The 26,695-nt window shown below is 35.4% G+C and overlaps 1 protein-coding gene across 1 annotated transcript in view; it reads left to right on the top strand.

The window, feature by feature from the left end:
- Positions 1 to 26,631, top strand: part of LOC108370512 (rhoGEF domain-containing protein gxcJ-like) — a 52,113-nt gene extending 25,482 nt beyond the window's left edge. The window contains exons 2-7 of the mRNA XM_017625841.1: positions 4,476 to 5,069; positions 5,145 to 5,246; positions 8,630 to 8,764; positions 8,833 to 8,985; positions 26,041 to 26,232; positions 26,298 to 26,631. Of these exons, the coding sequence (XP_017481330.1) occupies positions 4,476 to 5,069; positions 5,145 to 5,246; positions 8,630 to 8,764; positions 8,833 to 8,985; positions 26,041 to 26,232; positions 26,298 to 26,570 (1,449 nt within the window). The 3' untranslated portion in view covers positions 26,571 to 26,631. The remainder of the gene's footprint in view (positions 1 to 4,475; positions 5,070 to 5,144; positions 5,247 to 8,629; positions 8,765 to 8,832; positions 8,986 to 26,040; positions 26,233 to 26,297) is intronic.
- Positions 26,632 to 26,695: the final 64 nt, after the last annotated feature.

Genomic DNA, 26,695 nt, shown 5'->3' with positions numbered 1-26,695 from the left:
GAGAAGCGGGACTTTTCGAACAATTCTTGAATTCACTACTTTGGATGCTTAAGCTTTCCTTTATGTGACTTTTCCTCATAGACTTCCTCTTGAAAGGTACTGCAGTCGTTGGGTTGCCTGATCTACCCGTTGTTGGAAATCGTATGAGAACCCTGACTTCAAAGACCTAGAATGACGTAATGTGATTTGCCCCGGCATCTAAAACAGTCATTCAAGCTCCCACCACACTTGTGATTGCCTCATTATATGACCACCAGTAATGAAGAATTGTGGCCGTTGTGAATTTCGCTTCACTGGTTACGGAAATATTTTGATATTACGTCCAATATTCAATACAACCGTTAATTGAGCAAAGTCTTCCGTAAGTGTGTCCGATAAAAATTAAATACCATTTTTATGTTTTTTGTAGTTGCGACACTCTTTTAGCCACGCAATCGATATCACTCACCCGATAAATTCCAAAAGAAACGATTTATAACTATAGTACAACGAGCATAAGTTACGCCAAATAATAAAACCAAAAAAAAAAAAAATCTCTTACATTTGCAATAACAACAACAACAACAACGAGAGAAACATAAATTTCGCTGCATTTACACAAATTTCGAGTATTTTGCATATTTTTGCATTGTAAATGTTTGCTAAGAAACTGCTGCGTGTTGTTGTTGTTGTACTAGCTTACGAGCGAAAAACTGCCCAAATAGATTTATTGTTTCAAATTTGCGTGTGGCTATTTGTACGAGTATGTTGCATGTGCAACATGTTGCTGACGTTGTTTTTGGTCCGTTGGTCTGGTCCGCTGTACACTGCTCTCTGCTGTCTGCTGTCAATCACAAACCTAAGCCCAAACATATTTGATGCAGACAGTTGGACAAGAATGGCAACAACAGACAGCCGAAATATAAAACACGCACACACGTACATACATATGCATAAATTTATATCTCCATATGCAAGTAGTACCTATAAAAATAACAGTTAATTTTTTAAAAGTGTTTATTGAAAATTCGACTGACTGCGAATTGCGTGGGTGTTTGTAGTAATATATGAATAGCAAAAACAACAACAACAATACAAGTCAACGTTAGTGCTAATAACAAAAAAATGGTTTGAGGAAAGAAAAGCCCTACTCGCTTGGGGCATAGCATGCAACGCGCCAAATGCCAAATGCGGATATGTGGCAACAAGCAAATTTCAGTCAAACGCCGTCATTCAAATACACATACGCACATATATACATACATATGAATGTGTAAGTTTATATGCGCACTGTAAAAATCGCGACTACTCGATGTATGCATGTAAAGAGTACTCGCTCAGGGTCCAGGAGTACTCCAAACTTAACCGAAATGCATATAAAAAATGTGGTCCAATTAACATTGCCATGTACTAGGGCACGACCATATATTCCAGCACTGCATTATATCAGGAGGGTAGCACAAAACAACTTCAAGGGTTTACTCCATGGAGTACCTACCTCTTGGCAACACAACATCGTTAAAACACGAGCAACGATCGGGGTTGGTCCACTACCACATTGCAGAGGAGCATTTTGTAGGTACTCCAGTTGCGGCACAAATGCACCACATGGTCCGACGATTTTTGCAGGGCGGCTAAATTTCTGTGCATGTGTGCATGTGTGCTCGCGTGTATGTTGAAGGAAATCATTTAGCAGGAAAAAGCGAAAAATGCGAGTCAAATGTTTGCATTTACAATTCAATCGTCATTTCAACAGCCAGCAGCCAAACAGTCGGCGGTCGCGGCATTCACCGTACGTCGTCGCTTGGCCGTTGGCAGTCAGCAGCCAGGCGTTGAGTTGAGGTATGCGATGATGGTTGATGGAATTGTGGCAGACGCCATATTAGTGGGCGTCCCGCCACAATGATTTCCTAGTTTAGTTGTTGCTGTTGGTGTTGTTGCTGCTGCATTCAATACTCTTATCGCTTGTTTGTATACGTTTTAGTTTTTCTCGAAATTGGCTGCTGCATCACGCTGCATTAGGCAATACCGCTCGATTGATTGGTTTGACTGTTGATGGCTTGAACTCTGCTGCTAAAATTGCTTAATGAGCGGACGCGCGTGTATGAATGTTTGCAACATTCCCAGACACAAGTGCTGGCACATATATATGTACTTACTAATGCATTTATAGATATGCGAATTTTTATGTTTTTATTTAGTTTCTTTTTGTTTTATCTGTACCATCCTCATTGGCGTATTTTTAATTACATTTACATTTTTATATCTTGCATTTAAGTAAACTTATGCATATATCTTAATGTTATGTGTGTGAGTGTGTTTTATGACGCACGTGTTTTGGTAGCAGGTGATGTACCAGGATGAGGTTGCATCATAGTGCAGTTGCATAATCGTAGTTGTTTGATGGCTGTGAATAAATTTGTTGATATCTTTAAAAAAAATTATGATTTCCTGTTGATTGTTTTCTCGGATTTCCTGCAGAATACATAGTGTTTTAATTGAATAAAAAAAATATTGTACTCTGGGTTCTTCCCGCTTGTTTTGGTATTTTGTGTAAACTACATCAAAGGTTTTGCAATTATTTAATTTTATTTTTTACAATCGTTTTATAGTATACAATTTAACCTTCTTTATATGAAAATGTTTAACTTAAGTGACACAAAAATGAGCGGCATGTTCCGTATATCCATTTTTATATATTTCTTTCCTGGTTGGACTTGATTTACAAGCCATTTTCTTGCACTTTTATTTTGCTAGTAAATTTGGTAACTGAAGCCATTCGGCTTTTAGATATGAATATCTATTGAATGACCACTGACGGTATTTTCACCATTCTGACCATTCTATCAGTTCCTATCGCTTCCTACGCTAAATACTATGTCCAGGAGCGTGGCAAAGCGTGGCATTTCTATACAATCCCCAATTTTACTTTTTTGAATCCTACATTTTTCAAAGCCTTTCAATGAAGACAGTGGCTTTTATGGCTGGAACCGTGCTATTTAAAAAAAAAACTACCTCTACCATAACCAAAATCTCAGCTTGGAAGACGCTACAGTTACCTGGCACACGAAAAACCTAACTGGCCGGTGCCGGTTCCTTGATCCTGTTTTGAAGCACTAGTGAGGAAGTATAATCCGTCCTATTTTCCAGTTCTTAAACCGAATAGATATCCTTGCATTTAGGTCCTAATTGCAATAGTGCTTTGTAAACAGTGCTGGCTTATAAGTATTGGATTCTTGATTTCATAAAGATATTTCTTTCCGACTGAATCGAAATCTATTTTTATAAACACTACAATTTAGATGGCTGTGCTGACTTACCATTACCGTAACCGTATATAATTTTTATTTGTGACTATCGTCAAAGTAAATGGAGGCGTTTTCAAACCCAGGCTATACCATAGCTGCACCTCTAAGTGGCAAATCCTCATTGTCACACTCTAACTTCATAGGATCAAATCTCGCACCTCAAGTTGTCAAATTGCCATTTTCCCGATGGAAGACTCATCTGTGGTTTACCGCACTCAATACTCTAAATCCCAATAAAGATTTATGTATGGCAAAACCAAGCTCGAAGCAACAGGTGGAAATTTGAATAAACTGCTCGATTATCTCTCCATGATGATAAAGAGCACGACGATCCTAAAACTTTGATGACTGTGGCCTCTTCTCAACGACGGAAGAAATAATATCACGTTCGACAAGCGCCATTTTCGTCATAGTCACAATGCCTTCTTCAGCAGAAAGCTCGTTGAAGCCAGCAAAAATAGGAGTATCAAGATCAGATGTTTCACAGTTCCATAATCCAGTTTCCTTATTTTATGCTCGCAGTCGCAACAGACAAGCATAATTCCTTCAACAAGAAGTGCTGTTTTGGCGCTAGCGTTATTGCCGTACCCTAGCAAACTCCCACGAAATCACAATATCAATCGACTTGAGAAGGCACCTCAAACTCGTTACCCACGGAAAATACCCTATGCACTACTCACCCCTGCTGGGTGGTGTGAAATATAAGCTCTGCGAACTCAGCAGCAAATGGAGATTACCCAGCAAACAAACACAACCTCAACTGCTTACTTAAGCACCAGTTCTGAAACCCCATAACAGTGCAGCGCTTATGATTGGAGTAGTCATCCAGAGAACGATCGTCTTCGTTATGCGAGGACCGGTTTCATCTTCCTATATCTCGGAGATGTGTTGCTGAACTTAAAATTTCTTTAATTTATATTTAATTTATCTTCATTGTAAACTTTATTAATCTTAAATAATTAAATAAATTAAAAATTGAAAATACGTATCTTTTATTTAAACGGAAATAAATTAATTATAGTTGCTATTTATTCGCCAAAGCGTGTACAGCCCTTTACTTTCGAATATATTAAGTCCGTTATTTAATTTTTTTGCGTGAATACATATTCTTATAGATACATACATACAAACATTTTTATTTTTATTCATTCTCTGACTATTTTTTTTTGTTCGTTGGTCTTTTTGCAGGCGAAAAAACTCAAGGATTTTGAGCTGATCAATAATACAAAAAATCTACAAAATAATAATAAGTCGACCAAGCCGGAAATAGGCAATTCAAATGATAAATCAACTGCCGCTATTACAGCGGCAAAAGCAACTACAACAACAACAACAAATGAGATTGCAAACAAAATACTCAATGATACACAAACTAATCTCAAATTGAAACAATTACAAAATGTTAGTCTTAATTTAAATGTAAATGTCGATAATGAACAAATTCATAATAATATCAATAACAAAAACAACAACAACAATAACAACACAACGTCATCAAACAAATCATTAGTCATAATAAGTAATGAAAATTGTAACAACTTACTAAAAACAACAGAATATGTGCCAGTGCAACAACAAAAAGAGAGAGAGCACGCAGAAGAGAGTTCAACTGAAATAATAACCACAACAACAACAACAACACAAACACCTGCAGAAACAACAGCGGTTAGCACGACTGCAATAAACAATATGTGCACAACAACAACGGTCACAACAACAACCACACAAACAGCTGAAGCGGATAATCGACATCACAACGATATGCACGACGAGAGAATGAAGGTAAATTTGGAATGCTGTAATTACTTAATTATATAAAGTTCTCTAATGTAATGTTTTTCTTTTCATTCTGCGCAGGACAATCACTCCGATTCGGATTCGGCACTCTCATCAGCGCCACCATCCATAAGTCCACAGCCGCCGCCAGCTGGGCTGGACACAGCTGATATTTGGCAAATGGTGAGTGTGCAGTTAATTCTCTGGTTATGCCTTTTTCGAATACAAAAATCGTCGAGTTAAAGTGCAAAAAAAAACGATAAAACGTGTTGCGCACGTCAAAACAAGTTTGCCGCTTAAATCTTTTGATTAACGCAAACGTACATACTTTTTGCGTACACATGTCCATACATATGTATGTCTGTATATATTCACTAAATGAGTGATGAAGGCAAGCAGCGGATAATCTATAGCGTCACAACAAAAGCAAAAGTGATTATTCGCTTTTCTTTTTCTTGTTTTTTGTTTGCCTGAACAATTTGAATAGGTTTTACTATCTTCTGCTATGGCGGCGTTCACTTTTGGCCGATGACAATGCACTTCAACCGCGAATGGCACACTTGATCGTACAGATCCGGCTAGTGCATTCATTCCCTTTGTATTAGTTAGTGTGCATATACTTTTGTTTTTTGTTTTTTTTTTTGTTTTCGCTTAGCCTAGCACACGACTTGCACATGCTCTTTGCGGCAGGTTTTTGCTGTTGCCTTCCATGAGTTGTGTTTTTTGCATTAATTAAATTCGTCGTTGATAAGAAATACTGATTATTCACTTTCTTTTATCGCTTTTCCATCACCAGTGGCTAAATAAAAACGTTCAGCAAAAAGAAAGTAACTAAAATATAGAATTTATAAAAAGAGGCAAACTGCCCCTGAACCCGATTTTTTTTTTTCATAAATAAATTCCATGAGCCTAAAACATCTTTTTAAAGTCCCGTATGCAGGTTTCAAGAACAATCGCAAGAAATATTTTTCATTGTTTCTGTTGCTGGGAAAAGTACTTTTTCTTAAGAGCTGCATACTGATTTAAGGAATTTTGAAAAAACAAAACTTCTTTTCATTTCTTGTGATTTTTTAGTTTTTCTTGAGTGCTGCAGACAGACCTTAATACATACGTACTTACGATGGGTGTAAAAAGTTAATTTTTTCTGCAAAATCCACGCTGACAACACTATATGGATGAAACAAGTGCACTGAACTACAAAATTTCAAAATTTCATAAGTTCCTGGATCCAGGATTGATAAGCAATCTTTCGCGAATAAAGTATATAAAATAATATTATGAAACTAAAACCTTGGAGCTGTTCAGGATCTTGTGCGTATGCTCCTGCATTTGCATATTCGGTGCATTTGTAAATTCACAACAATAAAATGCACACGATTACTATTGTAGCAAGCATAAAATTTGCTAATGCAATGCCAACTGCAAATCTAATACCTTTTCCACAATATCCTGATTCTAGATTTTTTTTATTTTTAAATAGTTGCACTTAAAATATTCAAATAAAAAGGGATATCAATAACTGCGAAACGTAAAGAATCGCGACCGAAACTTTCTGGGGTTTACATATATGCTTGTGTTGGTTGATTTTACCAACAGCGTAAGAAGTACTAATGTATTTTGGAACGAACTTCTGTAATCCCTTGCAGCTTTTTATTATCTTCGGTATAATTTTTCGCTTTCGAATGAATTCTAATCCTTTCTCTTGAGCCAGTGTACCTATACAAAACAATCAGAAAATTTATTATTCTTTACAATTACATGGAAGTGAAGCTTCGCCGATGCAAGCACTTAAAAGTATAAGCAAGTCTTAAATTCAAAGCCATATGCCCTTTCTTTAATTTGCCTCATAATTTTTAAGAAATCTTATTGCTAGAATGAAAATTATGTAAAACTTATTCGTAGTGTACGGTTGCGTTTTGTTTCCATCAAAACAAAGATAAATAATCATTATATAGCTAACTAATCGTAACTAAAGACGACATATAATTTAAGAGTTCTTTGCTAGATGATTTTCTTTGATTTTTTTTAAGGAACTACGAAAAAAACAATGCTTCTGAATACTTCATATTTTTTAGATGTAATTTAAACATGAAAGGCGCACAGCTTCTATTTAATTAGCAATTTTTTGTATGTACTCTTTGTGTGGGCTTTTGCCCACTGACAACAGCAGTATCTTTATCTAAAGCCACCACCAAGTAAAACTCCAATTGAATGGTTAAGCCTTAAGATAAAAATACACAATGCAACAAATTCTCCACTGAAATAAATGTTTTTCTACACCAATAAAAGAATAATATATCGAGGGCTTATAAACTTCTTTCTGTCATCACTAAAATTAATTTTAACTTTACAATTCTATAACAAATTCTTCATACAATCGATATACAAGGTCAACATTAACATCAGTGATGACTATTAAGCTAAGGATTTTTATATCAGAATCTCCTTTTTATGAAAATTGCAGATAATATTGAATATAAGCCCTCGACATGTACACACACATTTGGTGCCTACACATATACAGACTTGTATTTTTTGCCGCCTGTTAATTGACACTCGGAGGTTTGACTTGTCATCCAACTTTGATCTTATCGACTGCTAGTAAGCAACTCTAACCACTCGCCTAAATCGCTTGTCTTTTTTTGCACAAATCGCTGGCTGGCTGGCTTCATTTTCACCCATATACTCATCCTGTCGTGATTTGTTATTCAAATCGGGATAATATCCTAATTTTAACTCTACATCCCTTCGGAATAAAATTCTTAGATTTTTTGTTGCACAGTGTCACACATACATACATGTGTTCTTAAAAAACAAGAGTAGACGTTCCGATCCTTTTAAGTTTTTTATTGCCGCCGACCAAAATTGTGTAAATCAGTGTGGCGAAAAAGTGCCTGGCAATTATTTCAGGAATTAGTGTTTTCGGTGTAATGCGTGTTTTTTTTTTCTTGTCTTCTCTTTGTGGCACTAGAAGTGAGATTGTAAAGTGATATACAATTGTATATGCATGTGCATGACTGTACTTACTCTATGCGTAGATATGTTTGTGGCTGTGTGATTGAGAATTGCCGCAATCAGTAAATTGCCATAGAGTCAGCTAAGAAGCCAGCCAGAGTGGCAGCTTACGCCAAGAAAGTCAATCAGACAGACGCGCCGCTGTTGGTCGCGCAACACTCTTTGCAACCCATTGGCCTAACGAGTATGCGGCGAGACAAAGTTAATGGCGATTTTTATGGCTGCTCGTTAATGAACCTGTGAGGCTGGCTGTAAAGGGGCTGCATATGAACAAAGAGTGCAATAAAAAGCGCAAACATGTGTGTGAGTGATGTTATGCAAAGCCACAGCATAGCAAGTATAGATGACAAAAGCGATTTTATGTTAAGTAAAGCTTTTGTTAAACAACATTTTGAGAAAATTGCGTTCATGTTTTTCAAGTAGTAAGTGCGCCAATTTTTTGCATTAATAACAATTTCTTGTAAATTTTGCCGTAATCGCTTGCAGTGAGACACCTGAGAAAATTTATATCTAAATGTTATTTCAATTCTTACTCCGCTTAACATTTACAGATTCGCACCTACAGCACTGATTTGCAAAAACTGCAAAAGGATAATGAAATCTTGCAGAAGGAAAACGAACATTTACATGCGGAGCTGAATTTGGCCAAGGAGCATATACTCGATGCCGAAAAAACCAGCATGGATGTGAGTTTTATATATTTACATATTTGTGCTTTGAATTGCAATCTAATTTTTCTGCTTCAATTCAACAGATCAACAATAATGCCAAATTACAACAACTCATGGCACGTGTGAAACAACTCGAGGAGCAGGAACATCAATTGAGCACGGAGGCGGATGAGTTGCGCGAACAAAATGAACTGTTGGAATTCCGGATACTCGAATTAGAGGAAACGAATGATAAGGTAAGTAAAGTGGCTTTAAATGTGCGCCTGAATGTAGGCAATAGTGGATAGTAAGATGAATGAAGAACTACAAGCTGTGCGAGTAGGCAATTGAAATCATTAACAGAGCTGTGAACAGTGAATTTAGCCGCTGTTAAGCGTAAGTCTGTAAAGCCGGCACAGAGAAAACTAATGAAAACATAGAAAATATAAAAAAGCTATGTGAATAGTGAAAATGACATTTTTGCGTCGCCGGTACAGCTAAAACTCAGATCGAATATTTTGCGAAAGAAAGTGGAACAATTTCCTGGAATCCAGAAGTTCTTAGCTCATTCATGGAAAAAAACAAATTTGACATGTCGTCGCTACCATGTCAAACTATCGAATGTGCAAAAATGCTTTTTCATTTACGATACCTTGCGCATGCGGGTAGAATCATATGCATGTTGGCAAATCGTAAAATTTCTAGTCTTATTTGAAGCAGAGGATACAAAGTGTCGAATCCCACACTTTTTCCGAATGACAACAACATTTTTTACAGCCGTTTTTTTGCTATCCTAAAAAATACACATTTCCACATTCGATAATTTGACATGGTAGCGACGATGTCTTCACATTATAAAGAATTTTTATTCCATTTAATTGTTAAGGAATTTTGAGTTTTAGTATGAATTCAGAAACATTGAAAGGTTGAGAAATGTTTATTGGGAAACAATAAAATGTGCAGGAAATTGCACTTTTTTCTTAATGGGTGATTTTAGCAGCATCGGCCCATTATTTGTGCTTTTGTATTTCTGGGCTAATAAGGCGGCCCTGAATCGCGGCATTCGTAATGGAATGATTACTCTTTTCGACTCGAATCGAATAAATTCCCCAATTATATTAAAAATAATGTAGCGCACTCGGCAAAAAATGCAACCGTGTATGTATGCCTGATCAATACCTAACTTTTTAGCTTCCAATATGGCTAAAAACTAAACCCTAAGAATTTGGTGCAAAAATATATTGACATTTAGAGGACGTTTTGTGCCTCCGCATCAAGTGTTTAAAATTACTCTTCCTTCAATGCTTGCGCGCACGAAATCCTTCTAACAATTTGTTTTCAAGGTCGCTGAACACGTTGGGCGAGACAATTTTCGCATCCGGTACTGGAATTTTGAGATGTGTATTAAGAAAAAGTCTTTAAAAAACAACAATAAAAATTCACAAATCGCACTTTAAAAAGTGATTATTTCTTAGAAAAAAGTTTCGCAATTTTTCATCATTAGTAATATTTATAGCTACTACATTGACAAACAAACTGAGCTATCACAGGGGGTACTAGGTTCGTTATATTTTGAAATATTACAAAAAAATCTGTAAAAAAAGAAAACAAAATGTTAAAACTGCGCTTTAAAAGGTGATTATTTTTTAGAAAGAAATTTTCAATCTTTTATCACTAGTACGATACATAGCCTCATTTTTTGCAAACAAAATGTGCGTTGTCGTATATGTAGAAAAAATTTATGTAGATTTTTCGTCAAAACTTTTGAACAAAATTTGGCAATTAAAATAAACCCAAGGCAGAAACACTAATAGCTGTTCAAAAAACTTAAGTTCAACAGGAAATTTTCCCAAATTTTTTTCTGAATTATATTTGTCCTTAATAAATGCCTTCAAAACCCCGTCTTATGCGTAATAAAACTAGGTATAATTTATTAAAATCAACAAAAAAGTGCTGAAGTTATGACCCCTCAACCTCTGAATGCAAATAAAATAAAAATTAAACATAATTTGTCTTAGAGCCTGATTTCTTCTTTTAAAAATATATCGAGATTACTCTGTTGCAAATATTCTGTAGGTCAGTGTTCCGTCCGTGGTCCAAGAATCGAATAAAGCATATTTTTCGATATACTTTTCCTAAGGTTAAAAAATTGCAAGTTTTCAATGCTCACAATACCCTCGCCTATTTTCAGTTTTCATTTGCCTTCTAATCGCGTATTATGTATTCCGTAAACTGCACGTGTTTAAATGACTAATAAAGGATTATTTGTTTGTGTACATTTTTGCACATATATAGAAAAATTTTGCGACGCCAAAATCCAATTCATTCATTCGTTTGAACTGCTGGTCAATAAAAATGGTCCATTCAGAAGTTTTCATGTTGCAACAACACAGAATGCCTTGTAACTAATCTCATTTGACGTTGTTGTTATTTTTCATTACTTTTTTTTTTGGCACTTAAAAGCGTTTCCAAATTGCCGCCTGCTTGTTGGCTCCTGGCTATTTGTTTTCCATTGGCACCGACATTTGCGCGCCTTCAGCGCCAGTAACGCGGCGTGAAATCAATAATCGTATTACCAACGCCAACTTTACCAAGCGACGCTGTTGCCGCAGTGGCGATATGCGCACTGCGATGAATGAACTCACAATCAGTGACGTTTGTTAAGATACTAGTTCGATAGCGAATTGAGTCATTCGCCAAGCAGCTGTGGCAAGAGTGGCAATTGGCAGAGCAGAACAGGCGTCCATTGGACAACGAACAATTTGTCAGTGACAGTGACCGGCAGGCAAGCAGCAATAAAAATTGAAAAGTTGTCATTGCACTGTGTTGCCAATAGATTGAGATTTGATTTTTTTGTGCCAAATAAAATACGATTTCATACATACATAGATGCGAGCGCAAGCATGTGCGCTGAATTAGTTAAAGGGTGTATATACATATATATGTACAATATGCGTGTCTAAAGTCCACTTTCTGACTGATCGACTTTTGGCTTTACTCGAAGAAGGGTGGGTGTTGCTGCTTATTTATGTGCAATCACACAAACAATCGCAGTTATGTATGCATGCACATATATACATACAAATGTACGTAGCCACGGACACTTAGATCAGATATATGCAACTTTTATTCATATTTGGTGAAATCTCTGAAATATTGTCGTTCTCGTTCATAAAATGTTAAAGAATACTTTATAAAATGGCATTTCATAAAAATTTTCGATTTATAAACCATTAAAATTATTCTTTATTTTTTAATGATAAGGCCATTAAAATTTTGTGAAAGTTTAACTCCCACAAATTAAAAAAAAATATATATTTATATTTGGACAATGAGTAATAAACTTATGGTTCAAATCGGTGGGAGAAAATGATTTGATTTTATTATAATTTAAAAATAAAAATTGATGCTTAAAATGCAGGAAATTTAAAAAGTTTATAAACCATGTTACCTTTTCGAATTTAACCTAAGCTATGTACATACGTATGCATAAATAAATACAGTGGTATAGCAGAGAATTACCTCACTTATAAGCCATTATTAATTCCATATCCATATTGCTTGAGATAGAAAGAATTAGTGACACACAAAAGACTTAAGCAACGAACTTGGTATTGGTAGTGTAGACCAGTGCCAGGCAGCTGCATAGTGGCACCGCGAGGCAATGTGCACTATGTGTGCCATGTGTGTGTGTATTTTAGCTGGCACTGGTGTAGACCCTCTTCACATCATTTGAGTTTACTTTAGAAGAATAAATCGTTTTTCGCAAATATTTAAAGGATTTACTATGTTTAGCTACAAATCAGCCCACAAGCGGCAACTTTTGCTATAAATACATTATTTGTTTGTTCAAATGCTGCCGCCTCTGTGTCTTGAGTTTATTGTGCCCACACTATCTACTAAAAAGACATGCCACTCGAGTGATTTATTGGCGCGCTTTAAATGGTCGCACTTAAACGAGTAATTCGTACATCATTTCGTATTCCACACACAAAAACACAATGCCAGTAGAAAATAGCAATTAATTTGAAATAAAGCAAATTATTTTTTCTTATACATAAATGATGTGGAATAATTTCGTTATTTATAAATTCATAGCTGTTGTGCGAGTCGCGTTCTATTTCTGCATATTTTTAAGTGATTTACGTCAGATACAAAAGTGAAGTTCCATTGTGTTTTGTGCGCAATTTTTGAATTTATTTACACATTCTACATGTCTGTTGGCACCTACATACATATGTAAACCCTTTTGAGACATTGGTTACTTGTCGTCAAAACAAAAAATCTTGTATCAATGGGCCAACCCGATTTTACGTCGTCTCTAAAAGGCACAGTGCTCTTGATTACAAGCATACATATACTCCCACGTGTCTTTACATAATTTGCTATGTGCATACGCATGTGTTTTGTATTGTCATGTTTTACAATGACCATAAATGTGCAAAGGTATGGTATTTATGTACTCTGAAGGTAAGTGCAATATGTAGCCTCTTACACGTTTATAGCTTTTGTCGTGATTTGAGAAAAACTCTTTCGTTCTTTTTGTTTGCCAATCTATTCTTTTATATGCAAATTTATGACACAGGAGTATATTGGCCTGACCCATTCGCCTACTAAGCTACTTCTTTGTGCTGCTTTCAGAAAATTTTGACTCCATTGATTAACTTGAAATATGGTATGCGTTCTTCCTGTGGGATCAGTCTAGTACTCTTCTAAAATACCTACTTTTCTCTTAAGCTTTGTTTATGTTAATCAGGCTGCATGCAGTTTTTTGTGCTTAGTGATACCAGATGAAGATCTTAGTGAGTTTATAGCAGTACGTGGCGGCTGGGGTCCTTCTCCGTAGATATCTGAATAGCCACCACCTATCTTGAATGCGTGTGCCAACCAACTGTCATAGATTACACTCGCAGTTTTGCTGGTAGGTAAAATATTTCACCGCGAAATTACTTATCTCTGTGGTATATTGTCGATATTTTATGTGGCTCTTTTTAAGTTTTTACGTTGCTTAAGTATTTGCTATCCAAAGGTACTGCTTACCTTTGGCAATGTCCTCTACTATTTCGAATCTTTCGATGGCCTTTTGGCCTAGCCTATACTACTTTCGTGCTCCTTAGGAATTTTTGAACGAGATATTATATATGTACATACGTTGATTGCCCTTATTGATTCTTGACTAGCAACGTAAACAATAAATGCGTATTTCATATAATCCGATATCTTACCTTTAATCCACTATAATTAATAGCGCGTGATACTTATTTACCATTTCCTTCGCTTAGCTATACTTGGCTTTTAGGAGTTTTTCCAACACAAACAGACTGTAATTCCTAATACTTTCTAGCTCCTAAATAGGCCATCATATTTCACAGAGCAAAAACTTTGAGTGATTTAAAAAAGATTCCAAAGTCATTGATAAACAGAAGCAAAATAATCGGGCCAATAATACTACCCGGTGGTACCCCAGAAGTGGCCACAAAAGCCTATGACTAACTATCTTCAATTTCAGCCTAAGAAGTTCTATTGGAAAGATACGAGCTAACCCAGCATTAGAATACTGAGGGGAGCATACATTTTCAACCGATGGTTATATTTATCTTTGATAGGTAATTGAATATTAGTCACTATCTTATCGCATCGAAAGACTCCTCATAGTAGAAAAACGGATGAACCTTTATTGAAATAATCTTCCGACTACGAGAATTTTTCATTTCGTTTTACAATGTCTGCCTCGAATAAAGTTCTGTTAAGGCACTTTAGTATCTTAGCTATACCATCTGCAATGCCTGCTTTGCTTCTAAAAAGGGGGTTTTCTACAAATTTTTAGCTCAGAAAAAGAAATAATTCTCGGATTAAATTTTAAAAATAATAACTAACATTTTATTGTTTGTTCTATATCCAAGAAAATTATGAAACCGTTTGCAGCTGACCAAAAACTACGCTCAGAAATGTGTCATTTAGTCTAAATATGGTTTGCTAAGCTATTATATCTCTGTCATTGCAAAAATATTCACTATTACCGCTAAGCAGTGCTGATAATGGAACGCATACTATAAAAGCCAATAGACTCAAGACGCTTAAGCGAAAATATTTAAAGTATTATGAGCCTCTATGCATACATGCGTTCGGCGCCATAAAGTTACATGCAGGTATCTATTAGAAACTTTGTTCGATTTGAGCTACGTTTTGGGCACAAAGGGGAACAGAGCGTACGCCAAATTGTGGGTAAAAAAATAACAAAATAAATAAGCCATTGTCGTGGCTAGAATATTTTACATATATGTACATTAGACTGCATCACTCCCCATACAAAAAAAAGTCGGTACTGTTTTTCCATTGGAATTATAAAATCTATTATATTTTAAGACGTCCACCAAAATATTTCGAAAAAATATTAAAATTTAAGTGAGCTGGATAACCTCCTCCTTTTTTGGAAGTCGGTTAAAAATAGTGGGAAATACCTTTCTACCGAGATCCCATAAGTCTAAATTAGAATAGTTTTGGCCCAGTTATTTAAGTTTTTCGTAAATCAATCTTTGAAAAAAGTAAAAAAAACAGCATCAAAAATCTCATTATTACGATTCCGTTGAAAAGATTTCTAAATATTTTTATGCAGAATTTTTAAGCCTAATTTGTTTTGTCATCTGAGGTGACTTTTTCAAAAAGTTCTTTAAGAAGATATTTTTATTCATAAAAAACTCCATTTTTGGAGGTATTTTCAAATCGGTCCAACTCGCTTAAATCTTAATATTTTTCCGAAATATTTTGGTTGACGTCTTAAAATATAATAAATTTTGTAATGCCGGCGGAAAAACCGCAACTTTTTTTGGTGATGCAGTCTAATGTACATACATACATACTTCTGTGTTCATTTGTATAAAATAAGAAAAAGCGTTGGAGTTGAAATATCGGGATGGAGTAAACCAGCAAGTTGGAGCTCAATAGTCGAACAATGCTTTGTATTGTTTTCCATGTGACTTACCGCATTGTATTTACACGATTCAAGCAGCAGCAAAAAAAAAAGTATTTTTTTTTTTTACTAAAAGATTCGACAAAAAGCGGTCATGCAAACAAGCGGGCATAATTCGCATGGAAGTAAACAACGAAGGGAATTGGTAAAGCACATAGAACTTGTTTTCCAACATTTGTTGCATTTGCCAGCGCGAAAAACGTGCATTCTTCTTCGTTGGTATATTCAGGGAAAACACTCAAAACAAAACCAAACCACTCAAATGTAGCGAAGCAAGTGCGTCATTTTGCAAAAGTGGCTATTTGCACAGGCCGAATGTTGATGAGTGCATAGCCATCATAATGAGTGCGCACTCACTCAGTGGCACCTATGTACATACAAGCAGCGTTGAGTGGACGGACTTTACTCACGTAACCAGCTTTGGAAATGGACTCTGTTTTGGCGCTACATTAGTTCACCATAGAACGTGTTGAACTGCGCACGCCTAAAAGGTTTCGTGTGCAAAATTTGTGTCGAAACGTTTTGTGCTTCGACGCGTGTGCACGACACTTTGTATTCAAATAAATTTACTTCAATGGCGAATTTAGTGCTTTATTTTGAGTGTTTCATGCGTCTGAAAAAGAGGCGAAATTTTTCTAATTATAATAAAATACCCACATCTTGACAAGCAATACCAGCGAAATCAACAGTGCTTAATTAAAGGCAAAGTGATAAATCAACTGAACTGATACAGAAAAAAAAAATAGCAAACCAACAAATAGAAAAAGTGACAAAAGAATCCAATTAAGCTAAGAAAAACAGTAAAAAGTTTTATTTCGCAGACATCCGAGAGCTAAGCGAAAAATCCGCAGAGTGGGAAAGCTAAGTGGTCGTCAAGTGGTGGGAAATAAGACACACACAACTACATGCAAATATCTAACACCAAATCTTCATCAGCCGGGAAGACGTCGCAAAAAGGTGCGCATTTGGCTATACCGAACAGACTCAATCGTCACAGTCACAGCAGTGTGTTAGTGTGGCAGTAAGTCACTGAGCTGGCAGTTGGAGTGTTGGAGCATCAAAAAGGAGTGGCTGCTGACATTTGCCGCTTCCCAGCTGGAGAACGAAGACCAAACGAGTGAAATAAAAAACAAACAAACAAAAAAACAGCATTCGATTGGAGTCGTTAAAAAGTTAAACAAAAACTGAAAGAAACTCTTTAGAAATTAGAAAATCAATGCTGCAAAAAACAATACCAGTTAATTAAACAAAAAGTTGAAGATTGAGTTCTGTTTTGTTATTTTGTGCGCAATTAAGGAGAATCTTGGAAAGCAATTTGTAAAGTGTTGGCCTGTTCTGTTTAAAGAAGGGGGAAAAACAATAAGTTGTAACCTTATATCACGGATCTGAAACATTCAGGCAAATTTTTTTCGCCACTGAAAAAATTGTTTTGAATAATTGCAAGATCCCATCCCACCGCCAAGCGCGCATTACGTCAGCTACTTGAGTTTCAATATTCGGTTGAAATTACAAAATAGCAACAGTAACAGTAACCCGCCACCCGCCACCCGCAAGCAACAGCATCCAGCAACAACATCATCTAACATAACAAATCTGAGCAAATCATCTTCAATTCATTTACATTAATCGAAACAAAAACACAAATAAAGAAACCAGAACTTCGATATCCATAAGCAGTAATAAAACGATTGTTTCTTGTTTTCAATTGTGCATACAATAACAATTTAGTTCAATCTCAACAAATTTGAAATTTTTCAAACGCCAACGCAACACCTTAACCGCCAACAACAAACAACCTTTAAGAATATTCACGGCGATTGAGGAGCTGTGAAAAAAAAAACGCCGCGATGCTTTGTGATGATGACTTTATTTGCTTAGTAAGTTGTCAAGTTTTTTATCCAAAATCGTAATTTATTTGTAACTTTCTGAATTTGGAAAGCAATACTTTAACCCTAGTAAGGACGTAGAGGTAGCACCTGTCGTTCAGTTATAGTTATAGGTTGTGGTATCGAGTACTTTTGAGGATCGAGTTCTTCAGTATAGATATTTGTAGGGCTCGGCTAGCAAGCTGGCAGCACTTTATAGTTTGAGAACAGCTGATTTTATTTTTGCCATTTTAAAGCGATACAACAGAAATGCCTTACGAAATATAGGTTCGAATTATATTTTTGGGGTTTTGCCCGTAACCTCGAAAAACATTCTTTGAAAAAATCAAATGATATCAAATTCGTCTTCTGCAAACTCGAAATAGTTAAAAACCAAAAAGAAAACTCTTAGAAAAGTAGCTTAAAAATCTGTAAGTAAGTAAGTATAAGTTTTGTCCGTTTTTTTTTTTAAATTTAATCCTGTTGGCGCACTTCCAAATATACCATAAGGCTAATAGATAAAAGATTTGTGGAGGTTTATTTTTCTCAATTGCCTAGCGAGGCTGAAGTAGCACTTGTTTGTATAAGTACTTTGTTTGATCTCCATACTCCAGCTAGCTCTTATCATAATACCTTTGAGGCCAAAGCAGAGATTTTGCACGTGTGGTAGATTTAGCTAATTCGCACACAGCGGAGAGAAGTCAAGTTATTCTTCAAGGTGGCTAAATGTGCTGATTATGAAGTTACCAGGCGGACGTATGCATAAAATCTTTGAAATCTTTGCGTATGTGTAAAACCAATTAGTAGAGAAATGCTACCGGCAAGCATAATGTAATAACATTGATGAAGCTTCTGAGGTGCTTAGAAATGGGAAAATTCTTGCCAAAGAGAACTAGTAATTGGTCTATGCATCAGCCAAGCAAACCTAACCTAACCTTCATCTTCATGTTGATATTATTATCTAACGATATTTATATGGGATCCTAAGTAACAAACTGCTTACAGTGATATGTGTTCCAATATGACATATGTATGTACATATGTACATAGGCACACCAAGTATATTTTGGGTGAGTCTAATGCGGAAAACACACAAATAAATACCTCACAAAACACGGGAAAGTCCACTTTCTATGTTTTTTTGATTTTATCTTTTACTTTTACTGTTATCCGGCATTAGAAAAGTGGCCTGTTTTTTTTCTTCGCAAATACCTTCTTATATGGCAGGCAGCGGTGTCAAGATTTGCAATCAAAACAAAACCCATCTACCTCCACTTAAGTAAGTATTTAGCGCAAGTGTGTGTATGTGTATGTGTAAGGCGCCATACAATTAAGTCCATAATAACCAGAGCGATGTGAATAGGCCAGCAGAAACACAGGTGGCCACTAAGACATTGTACGGAAATTCGCCAACGCCTGCGTAAAACCCAAAGAAATACTATGCGAGAATGAGGCAAATAAATAATACACAAATGGCCAAGTGCTACAAATAGATATCTCCGCTTTGAGTGACAGACAGCTAGATATCTTTTGTTTGTTTACTATTTAAATACAGCCGTTCCCATTTGCCACTTGAGCGAGTTTTTCAATATTTCAATGATTAAGCGTCCTAAGTGCCGGTTAATGCTAAAATAAGTAGTACATATATTATGAGTACTACAGGGTGGGCCTAATAAGATCTACCAATTTCACGCAGCAGGTCCATAGTTTGCCTAGCAGTCCCTCCATCTGGTTGGAACCACAACCGTTGGCCGCAAAAAGTTTTCAATCATTGTTCTGTAAGAAGCCCCAGAGAATCCTCATTCTCGAAGAAATAAGGGGCGGGCGGACAACTTTGTCGGCCTTAACACCGCACCAAACAGCGTATCTGAATGGGCGTAACTGATGCTGGTGTGGTGTCCTTTCATTTTCAGAGCCCCACAATCTACAGTTTTGCTTGGGAATGCGCTTCATCCGACATCAAAATATTATCTAAAACATCAATTTGTGTGAGCTAAAGGTCTTGCAGTAAGTTTCCATTATGATTTGCCAAGAGGTTAACTATAACATGCCGAAAGAAAATAACAATAGTATTAAAAAATATAGAAGTTATACGTGTTTAACATTGGTAGGTCTTATTCGGCCCACCCTGTTTGTATTATCGTACATGTGCGTATATATTCAGGTTTTTAACAGTAAAATCTTGCATAATTGAATAGATAGTTAAATAGTTAGTTAAAATATAGACAGTGCAATAAAGATAATTAAAAGCAACGGGATATGCAACGGGATATGCAACTGGATATGTATAAATCCTTGTAGCGATCGTTCTAGCTTTAATTTTTTTTTGGGTTAGCATTTCATTCATATCCATTAATTCCAGTCCAAAGTTTTTTTTACAGTTATAGCATTCGTTGATTGGTTCAAATAATAGACAGTTTACTATACCAAATATGTTGGAGGTGTTGAATAAACTTACGTACGTACTTACCTACATATGCATATATGTATATTTTTAGTGGCTCATTTGTTTACATTTCCACAATGCTTTTGTTTGGCTGATTGAATTATTATTACTTAACTACAATAGTTAAGCGCCGCCATCGCCTGTTCGCCATTTAGCCTTTGTTGGACCCTAAGGCGGCTATGTAGTCGTTTGGCCGCAATTGGTCACTGGGGAGTGTGAGTAACCTCGGTGTACAATCGGCTACGGCTACGGTTATAGCGTCAACGATATTAGCGCGCCTAATTATGGTAATTTAATCATTTGTGTTCGTTGTATGCAGCTGACTTGGGGCAACTATTTACGTACATTTGGCTGTGCGGCCACTGACAATGGCTGCTTTACATTGTTTGTATGTAAGTATGCGAGTCAAACTGTGTAACTGATACAAGCTACAAAATTGAATTGGACATATCATAATTTATAAATCATTATTAAACCAGTAATGCCCGTCGACTCAGTGTCTCTTTGTTTCATCACAATTTTAGTTAGAGTTTTTTCTTGGTGTTTTTGTTTTCAGTGCAATGTGGGTTGATTGGTTGACTAACTTGCTGTATATCTTGTTGTTGTTGTTCGATCGTTAGCTGCTGCACCTCATCAGCTGTGGCGTACAAATCGATATTACAGCGTTCCAAAAAAAAAAAAAGAGATTGATTTGTTCAACTTGAAATTCATTTACACGTACATACATATATTCCTTCCACTTTGTTGCTTTTAAATTGAGCAAAGCGCTGTCATAAATGGCAATAAACTAATTATTCGCATAAAATTGGTTTCAAGTTTAAGTTTTTTTTGCATGTATTGATCGGAATAATTTGCGCGATAGTAAATCAAAGAATCAGATGTTGCGAATATATTTAATTGATGGATTAAAATATAATTCATTTTTTGACTTGCCACTGACATGCTTGTTTAAAGGTGGGTGCGTTTGAATGCTTTAAGCTTTACTAATAGCGTAGGAATAGCCTTCGCATTGTGAGCTTAACAGTGGCATTGATCTTTTTGAGCTAAATAATATGGAAAGAGTTTTAATTTTTAGCTGCGATTCTTATTCGTTTTACTAAGCGAAAAAAATGTGGATTTTTTTTTAATTCATCGGAATGTATAAAAGAGATGTACCCGTGCAATATTGGTATAATACGTAGGAGTGTTTAAAAAAGCTTTTAAATAGTAAATCTTTACATCTAATAAAATTGTAAAAGTTTGGTGTCTGTATATTATAGATATTAAAGAAAAGTTAATATTTGGAGTATTTATTAGAGCAACAACAAATTTTAGAATTTTTGTCTGACTGGAATTGAATACAGTTTTCACCGATACATTGCTAAAGGTGTAACTTAAAATATAGCAAAAAAAATAATAATTAGAGAGATGCCACCTGTTACAAAATTGCATTTAAAGTAAATTGATAAGATAAAGTAAGTAAATATTGCAACAAGGATGTCAAAAGAAAGAGGTTTAAGAAGGCTTAGAGCCGAAAAAATTTTTTTGGAAGGATGCCACCAGTTTGAAAACTTTGAGATTTAGGAAATTTTACCGCCGAACATATTTTTGTAGCGGATTGTCACCTATTAGAAAAATGTTATTTAGTTATGTTGATTTCGTTTCTAACAAAGATGGTTGCCCTGAAAATGAGATGGCTGTTTGGCTTTTTGGAAGAAATGAAATCACGATTAGAGTGATAAGATAAGGTAAATACTAAATTAATACTCCTTTGAGGAAAGTGCACTTCGTCTGCTACCTATATCTATAACTCTGACTAGGGATCCGACGATATTGAAAATGAGGTAATTTTTTAATCAAAAAGTGATGGCTGTTTTTCATTTCGATTAAAATAATCGTGGTACAAAGCTCAATAAAAATATTAAAAAAAAAAAAAACAAAAGAAAAAGAAAAATTTCAAGAAATTCAAATTCTGTACTTTTGAACCATAATTAATAGATATCGTATGAATGAGAAATGCCTGCATAATAACCGACATCCTTTTTTTTTGATTATTATGTTCTTCCATAAAGCGATGAATGATATGAATTTATTATTCCATGTCATTTGCAATTTTTTGATATTAATGAGATTTAATAAATACAATTTTTTAATTAATGCCTAATTACATAAAGAATTATTTAAAGAAATAAATTTTTAATTACTCTTTCAGCGCATTAGCGATTGTCAAATGACTTTCATTTTTAAAATAATTTTTTTTAGCTGTTTGTAGTAGCTTCGTAAAGTAGTAGTAATTTCGTTTAGAAAGTTAAACGACATATAAATGTTTACGGTTAACTTCTGATATATTTTTGTGTGTAGAAACTTAAGTTCAAACTAGTTTCTTAGCAATTAATACCTCGTTGTAGGAAGTTAAGTAAAGCTCACGGTTAACAAAAATGCATACATCTATGTAGTACATATATACAAATGTATGTAGACACCCTGCAGGAAATGGAACTAGTTTGTAGCTAACTATTAACTAACTAGTATTCGACTAGTGGTAACTACCCTTCAGGAAATGGAACTAGTTTGGAGCTAACTATTAATTTATTATTTAGTAACTATTTCCTTTGGCCGTAACTAACTACTTTTGAAGGGCGATGGCCGCAAAATAGTCAGAATTGGTTTCCTCTGCATTAGATGTCAACTAACTTGTAGCTTACTACTTTTGGACATAAAATATCAATAAGAAGAACAAAATATTTATTTGAGTTTTTTACTTATTTATGTATTTATTTATTTACTTTATTTTATTACATTTCATATTTGCTTACATATACTGCGCTCTAGGTGGTCCCATATTCGAACCCCGTCAGCCATAACCTCAAAATGATAAAGTAAAATTTCGATTTTCCTTTTTGTTGACCTGAATACGAAAAATAATCTGCGAAGTTCAGAAAAAAAGTGTATTGAAAGTAATTTTTGTGAGGATATTTAAAAAGAAGAACTTGCAAAGGAAACAAACTCCCGATAATGTCTAACTCCCGATAACTAACTTAAAGTTAGTTTTGTCATAGCTAATTAAAAGTTAGTTATTTATCGAACTCCGAATTGATAATTTTTTTCTGCAGGGCAGTTTTTCTTCCAACCACTCTCTGAATAGAAGAATATCTTAAATAATGATAACCGTATTTTTTTATTTATCTAACCATGCCTCCACACATTTTTTCGTATAAAATCGTAAAAAATAAATACATACAATTTTGATAAATATTCAATTTTAATACTAACTACTTTTTAGCAGTACGGCGTTGGCAACGCATTTACTAGCTTAAATTAAAATTGTCTGAATATATGTATTCAAGTATGTTCATACTTACATACATACATATTGCAAGCTAACATTAGTTAATGATTTTAAACTTTCTCATTTTGTTCCTTACATTTAGTTAAAAAATATTTCCTCTTCGACTTAAATGTTTGAAAAATTTTTATTCTAGAAATTGCAATTTTTATGCTTAAGCAGTATAGGTGGTTTCCTTTTCAAAGTTCTACTATTCCTTCTACGCTAATTATAATTCATAACGATTTTGAGGCGTTTATTGACCCGTTTGCGCTGCTCAAAAATAGAACTTGGCCAACTTTCGCGCTACGCTCGTAGGCATTTATATATGTGTGTACGTATGTATGACTATAACGCTCCTTTATTAGCATATTAAAATTTTATAATTTTTGTTTATTCTTTATGTAAATTAATGAAGTGTGAAGGGCGTTTGCTTTGCGTCGCGTGACGTCTCTTCATTTATGCAATTAGAAAACGCGCTTTCAAAACTGTTATATTTTCCAAGCACACAGGCACATAAATATTTACATATGTATATATTCCCAGCTAGCATTTGCAAGATTGTCGAGTCGTTTGGAACTCACTAGCGAGACATTAAACTACCCTTTCCTCACATACATATACATGTGTATGTAAGAGCCGCTTTCTTAGCACTGCTGCAACTCGTTTTATAATTCTGAAAATGCGCCGTGTATGATTCTCAATAGACAAAAGCGTGTAAATAAGACTCGAGTTCGATTCACTTTTATATAAAAATGTTGACTGGGTTTATACCTGCTACCACAACACAGCAGCGCATGCGTCACATTGTAGTGCTAAACTATGTAAATGAGTTGTTTCTTCTGTGAATGGCCACGATGAATGATTGGATAAATAAGTCAATTAGTGAGTGTGTTTCTGTATAAAAACGGTAGCTAAATGCTAATGAAAGCTTAATTAGCTAAGCAAAATTTCACGTTCATATATATATACATATATGTATATGTATGTGCACCTAAAATTTGAAATAATTTGCATAACCGATTTTCTGGGGTCTCAAAATATTACATACCACGCGATTAAGCATTTGGGGGACTATGATAAAAAAAAAAACTATTTTTTTTGATGTATGTATATAGAGACGAGTACTTAGTAAAGGAACCAACTTACTATACATATTGGTTTCTTCAAAGCGCAGTTCTTTGGTTACCTTGATTTTATAAAGTTGAGATAATTAATGTCATATGCATCTCGCATTCTCTCCCTGATTTGCTTACCCATCACCCTACAATGTGTATTTTAACATTATTAAATTAGTAATCAGTATTAAAGTATCGTTAATATATGTGGTTAAAAAGTTGGCACTCGCCTCAGAAATTTTAATTATCAGCTTTCTATCGCTCTCATGTCTATTGGTGATTATGTCGATATTCATTTGAGTTATTGCGAGATTTTTATGAAGTACACTGCCCCTATTTTTTCTGAGCTACTGTGCATTTTTCTACTTTTTTTCAAAATACTATTAACCGCAATTTTCCAAATACATACATACAAACATACATATTTGCAAACCTTAAAAATCATTCGAGTTGAAAATCCATTAAACTACCAGCCGACCGACCAACCAACCAACCAGCCGCCCAACCTTGCCGCGCATGCGAACCAGCAGAAGTTCAATCAAATGCAATATTTATGAATTAACAAAAAAAAAAAAAGAGTCAGACCAAACAAATTAAAACAATAACAACAGAGGCGCGTGTATTTAGATTTACAGCACACCTGAGCGCATTTTAATTGCGCAAATCAACACCAAAATCAGTGAATTGGCGTAGAAGGATCAGCGAATGGTGAAGCGTTAACACGCAGCGTGCTTTGAGTATGCAGTTGTGGCATCCAAGGTGTTGTTGGTGGCGGCAGCACGCCAGCAATGCGAAGGAATAGCGTGGCAATGCAACAATTACTATTTTGTTGCTAAATAAGCAGCGGCGCTAATGATTGCCCATTTGCAGCGGTGGGGTGGCAGTTGGTTGGCGTAGGCTGGATGTTCGCTGAATGCTACTGCAAGTTGTAATTGCTTGTTGCTGGCGCTCACATGCCAACACACACACACACACACACACACACACACACTCATACACACAGGCGCTCATGCATGCTCAGTCATATTGATTGCTTTTTAGTTAGACGCGCTTACAATTTTAGCAGCAACAATTTTATTTTTTCCACTTAAAACTTTTGTTTTTGTGGATTAAAATTTGTTTGTGCTGTGAAGCAGATAAATACCTTCGCTATCGTTGGAGTTGTCGCCTGAGTTGCATCGTTTTGCTAGCATCGCTCCGCGTCGAAAACCACCGACCTGTCGATATTCTTTTGTAGTTGGTCTCGTATTTAAATTCGATCAGACCTAACATCAAAATGATAATACAAAATTTCGACCTTTATTTTATTTACCCTGAACACGAAAAAGAATCTGCGAAATGCAGAAAAAAGTGTATTAACTTAACTTAACTTAAAGTTAGTTTTGTCATAGCTAATTAAAAGTTACGTATTTATCGAAATCCCACAGAAAAGCTAACTAGAAGTTGGTTATTTTATTCAATTGATAATTTTTTTCTGCAGGGTATGTATAGAAATAATTTACCCGAAATATCTAAAAACTTAAAACTGCATTTTTTCATTCATAGAAAAACATACTTATTTATGCATGTATTTATCGCTTTGCTCTAATAATTGCAAATTCTTTTTCAGTGGTCTGTGCAGAGCCATACAACAGCTTCGACCACATCACAAACTGCCACACCCCCGACCGTAAAGAACGTTTGGGCGAATCAGGAAGATCCCATGCAGCTGATTTTTGGACAATGTGGAAATGGTGACGCAAGCGGTGATTCCCTCATCACATCGCCAAATAATCAGCAGCATGCGGAAAATGAAATCAATGTGAGTGTTTCAAAGTTTCAGTAAGATAACGGAAAAATTAATCGATATTTCTCTTTGACAACCAGCTGATTGATCCTGCCAATGAAGAGTTACGTCGCCGGATTTCACAAATGTTGCAAAAGTCTATTCTCGATAGCGAGGACAGGGACTGTCTGCAGCAGCTCATTCGATTGGTGCAACATTTGGATTTGATGGCGCAACGCAGCGAAACCAATTCGCTGAATACCAACTCGTGTTCGAGTGATGAGGCCAGCAGCTTGGATTTGGTAAGCGAAGATTATTGCACTGATCTCTCTGCATATTTAGTACATCCACTTGAGCGCCAACATTTTGCTTGACACGGCTACTCTGTTCGACATTTGCGTGTTTACATCTGACTTTTTTCCACATACGCGATTGCTTTCGAAAATTTCATCAAAAAGCAACGCATACATTTTTATTTCAATCATTTCTCGTTTAGCAA

The sequence above is a fragment of the Rhagoletis zephyria genome, unplaced genomic scaffold, assembly GCF_001687245.7.
Source record: "Rhagoletis zephyria isolate East Lansing unplaced genomic scaffold, Rhagoletis_zephyria_1.1 Rzeph_scaffold_04287, whole genome shotgun sequence".
NCBI classification, from domain to species: Eukaryota; Metazoa; Arthropoda; class Insecta; order Diptera; family Tephritidae; genus Rhagoletis; species Rhagoletis zephyria.
The sequence above is the reverse complement of the archived record's forward strand: the minus strand, read 5'-3'. Positions and strand labels throughout refer to the sequence as shown.